A 15,599-nucleotide genomic window follows, 5' to 3' on the forward strand; every position below is an offset into this window, starting at 1 on the left:
CGACTCTATAATGTAGATGACAATGCAACATGAATCTGTTGTTTAGATTCATTCCAAGCAGGCTTGAAATCAATTTCTATGGTACAGAAATTTTCACTTTAACACATCAGAATGTAACTTTCTCTTCTAAATATAACCTAGTATAAGGAAGGTGCAAAGCATTCCAACTTCACCTGAGATCCTTTGCATTGTAAATAAAACATATACTTTACATGGGTTTTCATTGTTCTATAAACATTTAATATAACGAGTACCTCAATGTTTCCTGATCATTGGATAGAACTATATCTGATATTATACAAATCATTGCAAAACTACTGATTTGATTATTCATTCAATTTCTATTGGAATGTTTGTATCTAAAATTACATTTGGCATTATTGTAATAAACATGCAGAATCAATCACATTGTTATGGATTTTGTAAAGAGTTGTTTAAGATTTAATGTCACTATGTTATTGTTTGCTTTTGTGGATTATGCTCCCAACTTTTCTCCAAGTTTTCTGATTAATTCAGCAAGATCTTCTGTGTTTTGTGATTTCTCTTCAAGGAGTTCATATCGGAGACTGGAAATATCTTGTTTGATTTCCTTGAGTTCGCCTTGAAAATAACAAGAGGCAAACAAGTGAACAAACTATGTTGATAAAGAAGAAATTTTGCAACATAAATGATTTTGAATGGAAGTTTTGGAACTAAAAACATAAAAAGGCAAGATTATTACAATATTGAATAAAAAATACCCGCAGTTCAGGTCTAAAATTAACAAACATCCCTGCCAGTTCTAAGTACAATATATTGATATCAGTTGTTCAATAAACTAACTGTACTCTTGTAACATAAAATAATAGCTATCATAATAATATACAAGCTGCTTAACCACCCTTTTAGACTAATCTATGGATTTTTTCTAACTTGTCCTTTGTACTCACATAAATAGTAACTTTTATTTGTCATTTCTACCATATCCAACAAATAAAGTAAAAACGAGACAGTGTTCCTCCAGGACCGAGGGTGTTACATAGACAGCACAAACTACACACTCGTACACCGCATCAAGTGCATAAGAAGTGCAAAACACACAAGTTAACATGTAACAGAAGAACGATGAATAACAGGCATTTTTATAGAAGCAATACAAATGAATTTCAGATGGAAAAGAGTCTGATCATACTGTGTTAAGGGGCCTGATAGCCTGGGGAGAAGAAACTGTTGCACAGTCTGTCCGTGAGAGACCGAATGCTCCGGTATCTTCTGCCAGATGGCAGGAGGGAAAGGGTTTGAGAGAGGGGTGTGTGGGATCTCCCACAATGCTCTTAGCCTTTCGGATGCAGCGTGTCGTGTAAATGTCTGTAATGGGGGAAAGGGAGACCCCTATGATCTCAGCTGTTCTCATTATCCATTGTAGGGTCTTACAATCAGTGATGGTGCAATTCCCGAACCAGGGAGTGATGCAGTAGCTCAGGGTACTCTGAATGAACCCTCTGTAGAATGTGGTGAGGATGAGGGTTTGGGGTGGGTTTTCTTCAGTCTGCGCAGGAAGTAGAGATGCTGCTGGGCTTTCTTGGCTATGGAGCTGGTGTTGAGGGTCCAGGTGAGATTCTCCACCAGGTGTATGACAAGAAATTTGGTGCTCTTCATGATCTCCAAGGGGGCGCCGTCGATGTCCAGCGGAGAGTGGTTGCTCCATGCCCTCCTGAAGTCAACGACCATCTCTTTTGTCTTGTCCACATTCAGAGACAGGTTGTTGGCTCTGCACCAGTCCGTTAGCCACTGCACCTTCTTTCTGTATGCTGACACGTCATTCCTGCTAATGAGACCCACTACAGTCGTACCATCAACGAACTTGATGATGCAATTCAACCTATGCATCACTGCACAGTCGTGTGTCACCAGGGTGAACAGCAGTGGACTGAAGACTAGAACATTATAAATCTAGTTCCTATTAACATCCACCTCTCAACGGTTAGTGATGTGGATATTCTGATTTACACTTTCTGACATTTAAATTAAAGGAGCTTCCTTCTCTCAAACTAATGATATTAAGTGTTTTGATTTCTATTGTTTAAAGTTTTAGGTACTCATCAAAGTGAAGTATATTAGTGCTGGGGAATTCGGTATTTTTCTTTGCCAAATGTTTGCAAAGGCCAGGTACAACAGCAGGAGCAAATTACTGCAGATGCTGGAATCTGTACTGAAAATAACAAATGTTGATCACAGCGGGTCAGGCAGGATCCATGGAGAGAGAGCAACTAATGTTTCCAATCGCGATGACTCTTCCTCAGAACTGAAGTGAAGTGTGGAGGGGTCAGCATTTATGCTATAGTTGGAGGGATGGGGGGAGTTTGTAGTGCTGGTGGAGAAAGGATGTTGATAGTTCAGATTAAGTGATTAGAATGTGAGAATGGCAGAACAATGGAGTAGGTGAAAGTGAGAATTGCAGATGCTGAAGAGCAGAGTCAAGATAGAAGTGATGCGGGAAAAGCACAGCAGACCAGGCAGCAAAGAAAAATGGTGTATCTAACTGGCAAAGACCAAGCAGTCCCACTGGGGTTGGGGAGGGGAGAGAGGGTGACAGGGAGAGGGGAGAGAGGGTGAGAGAGGGTGACAGGGAGAGGGGAGAGAGGGTGAGAGAGGGTGAGAGAGGGTGAGAGAGGGTGACAGGGAGTGTAACAAGAAAAGCTAAAAGAAAGGCAGTGGATTGGGTTCACAATCTGAAAGTGTTGAACTCAATATTGAGCCCAGAAGGTTTTAAGGACAGTTACAGTTAGACAGACTATTGTTTTGTTATTCTCTTAATCTGAACTGTCAACGTCTTTTTTCCCCCAACACTCCAGCTCTGACAAGAGTCATTTCGATTTAAAATGTTAGCTTGCTCTCTCTCCATGGATGCTGCCTGACCCACTGTGATCTCCAGCAATTCTTGTTTTCAGTTTTGGTACAACAGTATTAGACACAGACAAAATTTCCTTTTACTGTTCCCCTTAAATGTTCCCATGTCTCAATCTCCAAAGAGCATTTTTATTTCCACTATGATGACACTTTCCTATTTCTCACACTAGCCATCCTTCTGATTTTCCTGACAGCAGTTTTCTTTGGGAATTTCCACCCCTGAGTCAGAGATTGAAAAGTTCAAGCCTCATTCCAGACAGTTCCAGTAAGTGGACTCTGCTAGTCTTTAGATACTGGTTTGACATCCAGCAGGATACTTGGTTAGAATGACCACATTCTCCTGCTCTGAGACAGGGTCTCACTGCAGACAACCAGAACAGTCAGGGGTCAGACACCAGCTCTGAACATCATGTTACGTTCCACTGTGGTTAGCTGAATCTGATGTGTGTGGGAGACATGTCCCACTAGCCATTGTCTTACCCCGTTCCTGCATCCTACTAAATCACCACAGAGTAAATCGGATTCTTCAAAGTTGTTGCTCTTCAAACAGGGGGAGACACTCTAACTATAGAGGTCAATGAGGAAACCAATTGAAATCTGCTTCTGATATCCCATTGAGAGACTCAATGATGTCAAATGGGCAACTTGAGATAGGATCTACACAGTGGATGAATAATTTGTCTTGAAACATACTTCTTGACACCACACTAAAGGAAGGAAATTGAGGCTTTGGAGAGGGTGTTAAAGAGTTTTACCAGGATATTACCAGGATTGGAGTACAGTAGCTTTAAGGAGAGGTTGGACAAACTCAGATTATTTTCTCTAGAGCATCAGAGGCTGAGGGATGATCTGACAGAAGTAGATAAAATTCTGAGGGACATGGATAGGGTGGATAGTCAGAATCCCTTTACCAGGGTAGAAATGACAAATACTAAGTGGCATAGGTTTAAGGTAAGAGGGGGAAAGTTTAAAGGAGATGTCATGATTTGATCTGAAGTTTTTCAAAATATAGCAGTTTCCACTCAACAGAGAGTGCTGAGAAAAACAGAAATTTTTCAATGTATATGTGGTATGAATATAGCAACCTTACTCAATGACTCACCTTCATTGACTTCATCATTTTCCCGATCCATTTGAGCTTTCAATACGTATCTCTTGATGAGACGTTTCATTATTTTCTGCAGATAATAATATAGCAGCAAGTTACATGATAAACTGACAGCACATTAAATACCAAAGAACTGTCGATGGATGCTGCAAATCAGAAACAAAAACAGAAATTGCTGGAGAAACTCAGCAGGTCTGGCAGCATCTGTGGAGAGAATCCTGAAGAAGGGTCACTGGACCTAAAACGTTAATTGATGCTCTCTCTCCACAGCACAGCATCAAAGCCTGACAGTTTGTTCATTGTGGTAGCTAACTGACCAGCACTGGATTCCAAATATTGCATATATGAGTTAAAAATTATATACATCAATGTTTTCCTTCAGGATTCAGACAGTTTTAGAGTGATACAGTATAGAAACAGGCTCTTTGGCCCCCATTTCTCTGCCATCCCATTCCCCTGCACTCAGTCCATAGCCTACATTCTAAGTGCTCGTCCAGACTTGTCTGAAATGTTTTGCAAGAACCTATCTCCACCACTCTCTCAGGCAGCACCTTTGTACGAATTGTACTTACTTGAAGTGCTAAACGAAAAAGGTTGTGTAATTGCAACAGCAGCTCCAAGAACAGCAAAAAACCATCATGTCAATAAATGATTCAATAGCATTTTTAATTCAAGCAAATGGTACAAAAATCAGAGACTGAGTTTCACTAAGGTACATAGGTTGAATTCAGAAATTTTTGAAGTATGCAAATGTTTCTCAGTTTGAAGGGATTGTTTGCACTGCTTTGCCACCTGACTGATCACACCCACCGTCCTGAGTGGCAAAAATGGGGCCTGCTAGAATTGCAGCTGTTCATTCGGCACCTGACCATTTCCGAGGTACTGTTCTGACTCTGTGGAATATCAATCCTGGAGTGAGTACTGTTCCCATAGTAACTGTTGTTGCTCTTGTCCTTGTTGGGGCCAATAGACTCTGAGATTGATATTTGTTCTGTACTCTGTGCTGTCGGGAATATCACACTTTACTCATCAGTTTTGTGCAATGAAGGAGGAACTTGTCTAGTTATATGTCTAGATCTGGGGTTATGATGATTTATTTAGTGTTCATGTTCATCACAGGCAGCTAGTGTAACTCCACGAGTACCATGTTGTCCTATGGACTGACCCGTATTGAGAGTGTTGAATGTTTGCCCTCTGACTAGCTCTCCAGTGCACAAATCTCCCAACAATTTGACAGTTTTGTCAAAGTGGAGATTGGTTTCCTATCATTTCACTTTGATTTTAAAGCTCACTCCTGTCAGTGCTTCTAGTTTCAGACTTTTTTTAAGTTGTCATTTGAAAAATAGTTTGGGTATGATGTGACATTAATCATTGGACTGAACTACTCTCTATGCCTTCAGTAAGTGTAATTCTCCACTCGTGGATTGCTTTCTACAGGTCCATGCCGGATAGTCCTTGTTTAGGTGACTTTTACCACTGCCTCAGCTTTTCCATTGAACTGGAAATAGTGTGGAGATGATGTGATTAGACTAGATTAGATTCCCTACAGTGTGGTAACAGGCCCTTCAGCCCAACAAGTCCACACTGACCCTCCGAAGAGCAACCCACCCAGACCCATTCCCATACATTTACCCCTGATTAATGCACCTAACACTATGGGCAATTTAGCATGGCCAATTCATCTGACCTGCACATCTTTGGACTGTGGGAGGAAACCAGTGCACCCGGAGGAAACCCAGGCAGACATGGGGAGAATGTGCAAACTCCACACAGGCAGTCGCCCAAGGCAGGAATTAAACCCAGGTCCTTGGCACTGTGAGGCAGCAGTGCTAACCACTGAGCCATGTATGTGATGTTGAATTTCCTAATTATTTATGAAGCACATGAATTTTTTTACTGGTGTATTTAGAGCACTTTTCACTGATCACAATGTCTTCCATGCTGTAACATTTAAACATATTTCCAAACATTTGACAGTTTCAATGGGAGTAAGACAGCGGTAGTTGAAGGTGATGAGATAATTATCTGCTATGAGAATGAAGAGGTCTGCTGCAAGTTTCCTCCATGGTCTCTCTGTAATATTATGAGTTGTAAGTGGCTCATTAGCATTGTATTCACTACAAACATTGCAATGGCTGATATTGTCCTTAATCTCACATTTAGCATGGACAGCATTTCTTTTGCCTTCCTCACATGAATCTTAATTCCCTGATGCATCACTCTTCTCACCTCCTTCAGGACAATGACTCTATTTCTGTTTTACAAAAGGTCATCTTGAATTATCATTTCATCTTTTGATGCAAATGTTCTCACACATCACAACGTGTGTCGCCTCAATCATTTCAAGCTAACTTTTCATTATTAATTCCTGCAGGATGTGGAGAGTTGCTTCTAGTTGCACCATTTGCCTGATGTGAGCAAATACTTGTCTTTCACATTCAATATCTCAGCTCAATGAGAAATTACAGAGAATGTTGAGCTGTTATTTCTCATTGTGAAAATTTCCAAATTCATTCTGTCTTAGCATTCTCAACAGCATGGCGACAGTGTATATCTGCTACCCTTGCTTGTACACCACATCCAAATAATATTTCTACAAACAAATTACAGTCTTTGCAGATGTTTTTATCGAATAGAGGTGGATTGAGAAAGATGATTCAAACAGGCTAATGGTCAGGTCCTATTGTCACTTCCTCTCTCATAATTAAAATGTTTATAAGCAAAGACAAGAGCTCCACACTCTTTCTTTATATGTGCACGACATCATTTCTTTTGCATCATTTGCAACCGACTGTCCTTACTGCATAAGGATTGTTTTAGAACATAGAACACAAACCAAACAGCGCAGAACAGGCCATTCAGCCCTCGATGTTGCGCCGACCTGTGAACGATTTTCAGCTTGTCCCCCGACACTATCCCAAAATCATCCATGTGCTTATCCAAGGATTGTTTAAATCTCCCTAATGTGGCTGAGTTAACTACATTGGCAGGCAGGGCATTCCATGCCCTTACCACTCTCTGAGTAAAGAACCTGCCTCTGACATCTGTCTTAACTCTATCACCCCTCAATTTGTAGTTATGCCCCCTCGTACAAGCTAACGTCATACAACATAGAACATAGAACATAGAACATAGAACATAGAACATAGGACATAGAAGAATACAGCACAGTACAGGCCCTTTGGCCCTCAATGTTGCGCCGATCCAAGCCCACCTAACCTACACTAGCCCACTATCCTCCATATGCCTATCCAATGCCCATTTAAATGCCCATAAAGAGGGAAAGTCAATCACTGCTACTGGCAGGGCATTCCATGAACTCACGACTCGCTGAGTAAAGAACCTACCCCTAACATCTGTCCTATACCTACCACCCCTTAATTTAAAGCTATGCCCCCTCGTAATAGCTGACTCCATACGTGGAAAAAGGTTCTCATGGTCAACCCTATCTAAACCCCTAATCATCTTGTACACCTCTATCAAGTGACCCCTAAACCTTTTTCTCTCCAATGAAAACAACCCCAAGTGCCTCAGCCTTTCCTCATACGATCTTCCTTCCATACCAGGCAACATCCTGGTAAACCTCCTCTGCACCCGTTCCAGTGCCACCACATCCTTCCTATAGTATGGCGACCAAAACTGCACACAATACTCCAGATGCAGCCGCACCAGAGTCTTATACAACTGCAACATGACCTCAGGACTACGGAACTCAATTCCTCTACCAATAAAAGCCAGTACGCCATATGCCTTCCTCACCGCACTATTTACCTGGGTGGCAACTTTCAGAGATCTGTGTACATGGACACCAAGATCCCTCTGCTCATCCACACTACCAAGTATCCGACCATTAGCCCAGTACCCCATCTTTTTGTTACTCTTAAATCATCATCCGAGGGAAAAGACTTTCACTGTCTACTTTATCTACTCCTCTGATCATCTTGTATGTCTCTATAAAAGCCCCCCTAAGCCTTCTTCTTTCCAATGAGAACAGACCCAAGTCTCTCAGCCTTCCCTCCAGACCAGGCAACATCCTGGTAAATCTCCTCTGCATCATTTCCAATGCTTCCACATTTTTCCTGAAATATGGCATCCAGAACTGTACACAATATTCCAAGTGAGGCCGCACCAGCGTTTTGTATAGTTGCAGCATGATATTGCGGTTCCGGAACTCAATCCCTCTACCAATGAAACCTAACACACCGTACGCCTTCTTAACAGCACTATCAACCTGGGTGGCAACTTTCAGGGATCTATGTACATGGACTCCAAGATCCCTCTGCACATCCACACTACCAAGAATCTTTCCATTGACCCAGTACTCTGCCTTCCTGTTATGCTTCCCAAAGTGCATCACCCCACATTTAGCTGCATTGAACTCCATTTGCCACCTCTCAGCCCAATTCTGCAGTTTATTCAAGTCCCCCCGCAACCTGTAACATTCTTCCACACTGTCCACTACTCCACCGACTTTAGTGTCATCTGCAAATTTACTAACCCATCCACCTATGCCTGCGTTTAAGTGATTGATAAAAATGACAAACAGCAGTGGTCCCAAAACAGATCCTTGTGGCACACCACTAGTAACCGAACTCCAGGCTGAATATTTTCCATCAACCACCACTCGCTACCTTCTTTCAGAAAGCCACTTTCTAATCCAAACTGCTAAATCACCCTCAATTCCATGCCTCTGCATTTTCTCCATCAGCGTACCATGTGGAACCTTATCAAAGGCTTTACTGAATTAAATTGAAAACGCTCTGATAATGCATGTGTGTTAGTCTGTGACAGACTCTACAAAGTTTTTAAAAACTTGCACTTTTAAATTGAAATGTGCCTCCAGTTTTTTTCTGTTTTCATTTTTTTAATCTTTGAATATCAGACATGCCATTCTGAGGAACGATCTGTTTAAATTCATTCAATCTTTCATCTGTTCTGCATGCTGGGATTTAGTTTTGTTTTTAGGTTCTCATAATGCTTAATAACATTATTCTTTTCCTCCCCAACAGCATTGAGTACTGGTTCCGCTGTATGGACCTTGATGGAGATGGTGTACTGTCAATGTATGAACTGAACTATTTTTACGAGGACCAGTGTAAAAAGCTAGAGTGCATGTCTATTGAGCCACTGCCTTTTGAAGACTGCCTATGTCAGTTGCTGGATCTAGTTAAGCCAGAATGTGAAGGTATTTTTTTTGATGTTCATTAAGTGATTGTGGGCATTTGCTATCTCAGTCAATATCCCTAACTGCTCATGATGGAGTGAATCAGTAGGCCATTTCAGAGGGAAGTAAATCACCAAGCCAGTGAGTCTGGAGTCACATGTAGATTGGATAAGGACGAAAGTTTTTCCACAAAGAACATTGGTGAACCTAATCCGTTTTCCTAACAATTCAGCAGTTGCTGTTGTCATTTTAACTTTTAATTAAAGCTTTAATGAACTAAATTTAAATGACCCAACTGCTAGGAATTGAACTCTTATCACATGAACACTTATAGAGGCTTTTTAGAAAACTTGTATTCATGTACTCATTAAACCCTAACAAAAAAATCAGAAAAAGCATAGAGTCCTGTTTACAAATTTGATGGAAATACTTCTGTTTCTCCACTTCAAAAAGTAAACTGTAAAGTGAGGCTTTTGATGTTGTTTGTGTAAAATGCATTTGACGACATTGAACTTTTGTCCAAATTCTGTTGGCTTAAAGAAGAATAAGAATTCTTTCTCCCTCTGTCTATGTCTGTGTTCCCTCACTCATCAATTTGAAAGATAATTGCTGCATGGTATATTTCAGTCACTGTCAACATAAAGTGCTTACAGCCTATGTTTTAAGTAGTTAAGCAAAAAGTAGAACTTTCTCCACTCTAATGCAATTTCTAGTGATCTCAGCCAGGCTGTAATAAGGGTGCTATTAACAAAATCAGTTTCCTGTGGTTGATTGCCATTATTTAACTAGCAAAAAGCATGGATAGCTATTTTAGATTTAATATTGCTGATATTTGAGTAAATTTTCATCACAGTAATAAGCAATAGCGTAAAATGAGTGGATGTTTTAGCATCAAAATAAAAGCTGAAAATTAGTAAAATCAGCTGACCTAGCAAGATTTATCTGAATTTGATTGTTGGTTTAAATTAAAACTTCTTAACAATCAAAGTTTTTTTTAGTTAGTGAAGAATTTGAGTTTTGCTGAGAAGATGCAGTTTTTTCAAAGCTTTCACCTTATACTCATCAGAACAATTCTTGAGCTGTGGCATGTACCTATCCCTTTCCATCACTAAACTAAACATAACTGAATTATGGTCACTTTCTCCAAAGTGCTCACCTACAACTCAATCAAACACCTGGCCTGGTTCATTACCAAGCACCAGATCCGGTGTGGCCTCCACTCTTGTCAGCCCTTCGACATACTGTGTCAGGAAACCCTCCTGTACATATTGGACAAAAATGGATCCATCCAACGTACTGGAGTTATAGCATTTCCAGTCAATGTTGGGGAAGTTAAAGTCCCCTATAATGACCACCCTGTTCCTTTCACTCCTGTCCAGAATAATTTTGCCAATCCTCTCCTCCACTTCCCTGGAACTCTGCAGAGGCCTTTAAAAAACTCGAAGCAGTGTGACCTCTCCTCTCCTGTTTCTAACCTCAGCCCACACTACCTCAGTAGACAAGTCCTCATCAAAAGTTCTTTCAGCCACCGATATACTATCCTTGATTAACAAGGCCACACCTCCCCCTCTTTTATGGCCTTGCCTGTTCTTAATGAAAGATCTAAACCTGCAACATCCATTCTTCACCCTGCTCCATCATGTCTACGAAATGGCCACAACATTGAAGTCCCAGGTATCTATCCGTGCTGCAAGCTCACCTACCTTATTTAGGATACTTCTGGCATTGAAGTAGACACACTTCAAACCACTTCACTGTCTGCCAGCATATTCCTGTGACCCTGAAATCCTGTCCCTGTCCTCCCTACTCTCATTCCCCTCTGCACTGCCACTACACCTTCAGTTCCCATCCCCCTGCTGAGCTAGTTTAAACCCACCCGAATAGCACCAGCAAATTTCCCACCCAGGATATTAGTACCCCTCTGGTTCAAATGAAGACTGTCCTGTTTGTACAGGTCCCACCTTCCCCAGAATGAGCCCCAATTATCCAAGTACCTGAAACCCTCCCTCCTGCACCATCCTTGCAGCCACATGTTCAGCTGATATCTCTCCCTATTTCTTGCCTCGCTATCACATGGCACGGGTAACAAACCAAGATAACTCTGTTATAGCTTTTAGCTTCCACCCTAGCTCCCTGAAATCCTGCCTTACATCCCTATCCCTCTTTCTACCTACGTCGTTGGTACCTACATGGACAACGACTTGAGGCTGGTCACCCTCTCCCTTCAGGACCCTAAGGACACGATCCGAGACATCGTGGACCCTGGCACCTGGGAGGCAACACACCAACCATGAGTCTCGTTCGTTCCCAACAAACCTTCTATCTGAGCCTCTAACTATTGTGTCCCCAATGACTAACACTCTTCTCCTTTCCCTCCTTCTCTTCTGTGCAACAGGGACAGGCTCTGTGCCAGACACCTAGGCCCCACTGCATACCCCTGGTAAGTCATCCCCCTCAACAGTATCCAAAACGGTATACATGTTTTTCAGGGGAACAACCACAGGGGATCCCTCCACTGACTGTTTTTCTTCCTTTACTGGTTTTGCACTGAATGATGACTTTGTCGTTGACATCGTAGTACCTGAGCACTGGTGTTGCCATCACTGGTGAAAGCTGTTTCTTGTTTTGTACACTGACCTCAGCTGTGACTTTCAGTTGAGGTTCACACTTTGCTAACAAACAAGGGAAAAGCTTTAATGGACAGCTCAAACAGCAAACCAAATCATTGCATCATTTTCAAAGCTGTGTCACTGCTTCTCTGTGAGAGCTCTCACCTCGTTAGCATCAGACAAAGTTCTTTCACGGTCACTACATGACTTATTGTCCTGACTTTGGACATCTTTAGTTGTACCTTTTTCATGTTCATCTTCATGTTCATCTGGTGAAGTCTCACCATCAGGAACACTGGGTTCTGATCATGGTCTGCAATGATTTCTTCTATTGTGCCTCCATATTTATAGATCAGCAGATCGGCAACAATAGATTGCACTCTGGGAAAAATCACTGACAACATCATGCCCTCTGTGTTGATATTATTCCAGGGCAATGAAAATGTCAAAAGGTGTGTGCGCTACCATCTGTATATCTCACGTGATAGACAAAATCTGGGTAGAAAATCACTTTTTCATCCAGGTTCATTTGCCAGTAACTACCTTTGCATCAAGGGCAACAAAACTTTGTCTTTCCAGGTTTTGGCAAAATTTCTTCTAGGTTGGCATGAGGTGTTCCATCTCACCAACTTTATTGATATCCTTTAAACTAGGCCCAATCTCAGCTTTCCAGGGGATTTTTTTCACTGCTGCTGTGCGACAAATCCTGTGTGTATGTATTGTCATTTTCATAATTATTTTCTTCTTTCCCAGCTCATCTGTCTCTTCTTTGAGGACAATTGAAATACTCCTCAATGGTGCTAAGTTGGTCTCTTACTCTCACCAACTTCAACTATATTAACCAAGAGCAATAAAAAAAATCTTTGTAATCTTCTCTGATCTGTTCAGCAGTTAATGACTTAGTGGCCGACGAAATGCTACAAATCTGTTGTAACAGCTGTGGTGTTCCTGGACCTGTTTTGAGATGATCCATAGTATCACTACAGTGTGGCAATAGGCCATTTGGCTCACACCAACTCAGCTCCCCTACTATATCCCTGTAACCCTGCATTTCCTATGGTTAATCCACCGAACCCACTATGGTACAATTCAGCATGGCCAATCCACCTAACCTGCACATCTTTGGACTATAAGAGGAAACCGAAGCACAGAGTGGAAACCTACGCAGACACGGGGGAGAATGTGCAAACTCTACACAATCACCTGAGGGTGGAATTGAAGCTGGGGCCTGGCACTGAGAGGTAGCAGTAGGCCAATGTGCCATCTCAAGAGATGCGTAAATGTTTCTTTATGCCTGCTATCTGGAACTGAAGATCTTCATTCATCCCATTGCATGAGATCCTTTATTTCTCCTCTTCCAACACGCGCAAATAACTTTCTTAAGGGTGATTTTCTCCCCCTCAGCAAATGTGCTTTCAAGCTTAGACCCCTTACGCTTGAGATCACTTATGCCAGAGATAAACTTATTTCTGATTAAACCATACTCCCAGTTGTCAAAATGAAGGATTAGTGTGATGTATTAATACCATCACTTTCTGCTATTACAGGTACTAGCGCGATGTATCAATCTCATCGCTTTCTGGTATTAGAGGTATGAGCGCAATCTATCAACGCCATCGCTTTCTGATATTAAAGATATTAGCGCAGTGTACCAATCCCATCACTTTCTGGTATTACATGAATTAGCGCGATGTATCAACGCCATCACTTTCTGGTGTAACAGGTATTAGCGCGATGTATCAACGCCATCACTTTCTGGTGTTACAGGTATTAGCGCGATGTATCAACGCCATCGCTTTCTGGTGTTACAGATATTAGCGCGATGTATCAATGCCATCACTTTCTGGTGTTACAGGTATTAGCGCGATGTATCAATGCCATCACTTTCCGGTGTTACAGGTATTAGCGCGATGTACCAATCCCATCACTTTCTGGTATTACAGGTATTAACGCGATGTATCAACGCCATCGCTTTCTGGTGTTATAGGTATTAGCGCGATGTATCAATGCCATCACTTTCTGGTATTACATGAATTAGCGCGATGTATCAATGCCATCGCTTTCTGGTGTTACAGATATTAGCGCGATGTACCAACGCCAACACTTTCTGGTAATACAGGTATTAGCGCGATGTATCAACGCCATCGCTTTCTGGTGTTACAGGCATTAAAGCGATGTACCAATGCCATCACTTTCTGGTGATACAGGTATTAGCGCGATGTATCCACGCCATCACTTTCTGGTGTTACAGGTATTAGCGCGATGTATCAACGCCATCACTTTCTGGTGTTACAGGTATTAGCGCGATGTATCAACGTCATCACTTTCTGGTATTACAGGTATTAGCGCGATGTACCAATCCCATCACTTTCTGGTGTTACAGGTATTAGCGCGATGTATCAATGCCATCACTTTCTGGTGTTACAGGTATTAACGCGATGTACCAATCCCATCACTTTCTGGTGTTACAGGCATTAAAGCGATGTATCAATGCCATCACTTTCTGGTGTTACAGGTATTAGCGCGATGTATCAACGCCATCACTTTCTGGAGTTACAGGTATTAGCGCGATGTACCAATCCCATCACTTTCTGGTGTTACAGGTATTAGCGCGATGAACCAATGCCATCACTTTCTGGTGTTACAGGTATTAACGCGATGTATCAATGCCATCACTTTCAAATGTTACAGGTATTAGCGCGATGTATCAATGCCATCACTTTCTGGTGTTACAGGTATTAGCGAGATGTACCAATGCCATCGCTTTCTGGTGTTACAGGTATTAGCGCGATGTATCAATGCCATCACTTTCAAGTGTTACAGGTATTAGCGCGATGTATCAATGCCATCACTTTCTGGTGTTACAGGTATTAACGCGATGTATCAATGCCATCACGTTCAAGTGTTACAGGTATTAGCGTGATGTACCAATCCCATCACTTTCTAGTGATACAGGTATTAGCGCGATGTACCAATGCCATCACTTTCTGGTATTACAGGTATTAATGCGATGTATCAATGCCATCACTTTCTGGTGTTACAGGTATTAACGCAATGTATCAATGCCATCACTTTCTGGTGTTACAGGTATTAGCGTGATGTACCAATCCCATCACTTTCTGGTGATACAGGTATTAACGCGATGTATCAATGCCATCACTTTCTGGTGTTACAGGTATTAGCGTGATGTACCAATCCCACCACTTTCTGGTGTTACAGGTATTAACGCGATGTATCAACGACATCACTTTCTGATATTACAGGTATTAGCGCGATGTACCAATCCCATCACTTTCTGGTGATACAGGTATTAACGTGATGTACCAATGCCATCACTTTCTGGTATTACAGGTATTAGCGTGATGTATCAATCCCACCACTTTCTGGTGTTACAGGTATTAACGCGATGTATCAACGACATCACTTTCTGGTATTACAGGTATTAACGCGATGTATCAACGCCATCACTTTCTGGTGATACAGGTATTAGCGCGATGTACCAATGCCATCACTTTCTGGTGTTACAGGTATTAGCGCAATGTATCAACGCCATCACTTTCTGGTGTTACAGGTATTAGCGCGATGTATCAATGCCATCACTTTCTGGTGTTACAGATATTAGCGCGATGTATCAATGCCATCGCTTTCTGATGATACAGGTATGAGCGCGATGTATCAACGCCATCACTTTCTGGTATTAAAGGTATTAGCGTGATGTACAAATGCTATCACTTTCTGGTATTACAGGTATTAGCGCGATGTATCAATGCCATCGCTTTCTGATGATACAGGTATTAGCGCGATGTATCAACGCCATCACTTTCTGGTA

The 15,599-nt window shown here is 41.8% G+C and overlaps 1 protein-coding gene across 5 annotated transcripts in view; it reads right to left on the minus strand.

The window, feature by feature from the left end:
* Positions 1-224: 224 nt before the first annotated feature.
* LOC122553908 (short transient receptor potential channel 6-like) overlaps positions 225-15,599 on the minus strand; it is a 120,773-nt gene continuing 105,398 nt past the window's right edge. For all 5 annotated transcript variants that reach the window (XM_043698414.1, XM_043698413.1, XM_043698416.1 and 2 more), the window contains 2 exons: positions 3,992-4,067; positions 225-600 (listed from right to left, as the gene is read on the minus strand). In XM_043698414.1, coding sequence (XP_043554349.1) covers positions 476-600; positions 3,992-4,067 — 201 coding nt within the window. In that variant the 3' untranslated portion in view covers positions 225-475. The remainder of the gene's footprint in view (positions 601-3,991; positions 4,068-15,599) is intronic.

Source organism: Chiloscyllium plagiosum, chromosome 10 (assembly GCF_004010195.1).
Source record: "Chiloscyllium plagiosum isolate BGI_BamShark_2017 chromosome 10, ASM401019v2, whole genome shotgun sequence".
Classification (NCBI taxonomy): domain Eukaryota; kingdom Metazoa; phylum Chordata; class Chondrichthyes; order Orectolobiformes; family Hemiscylliidae; genus Chiloscyllium; species Chiloscyllium plagiosum.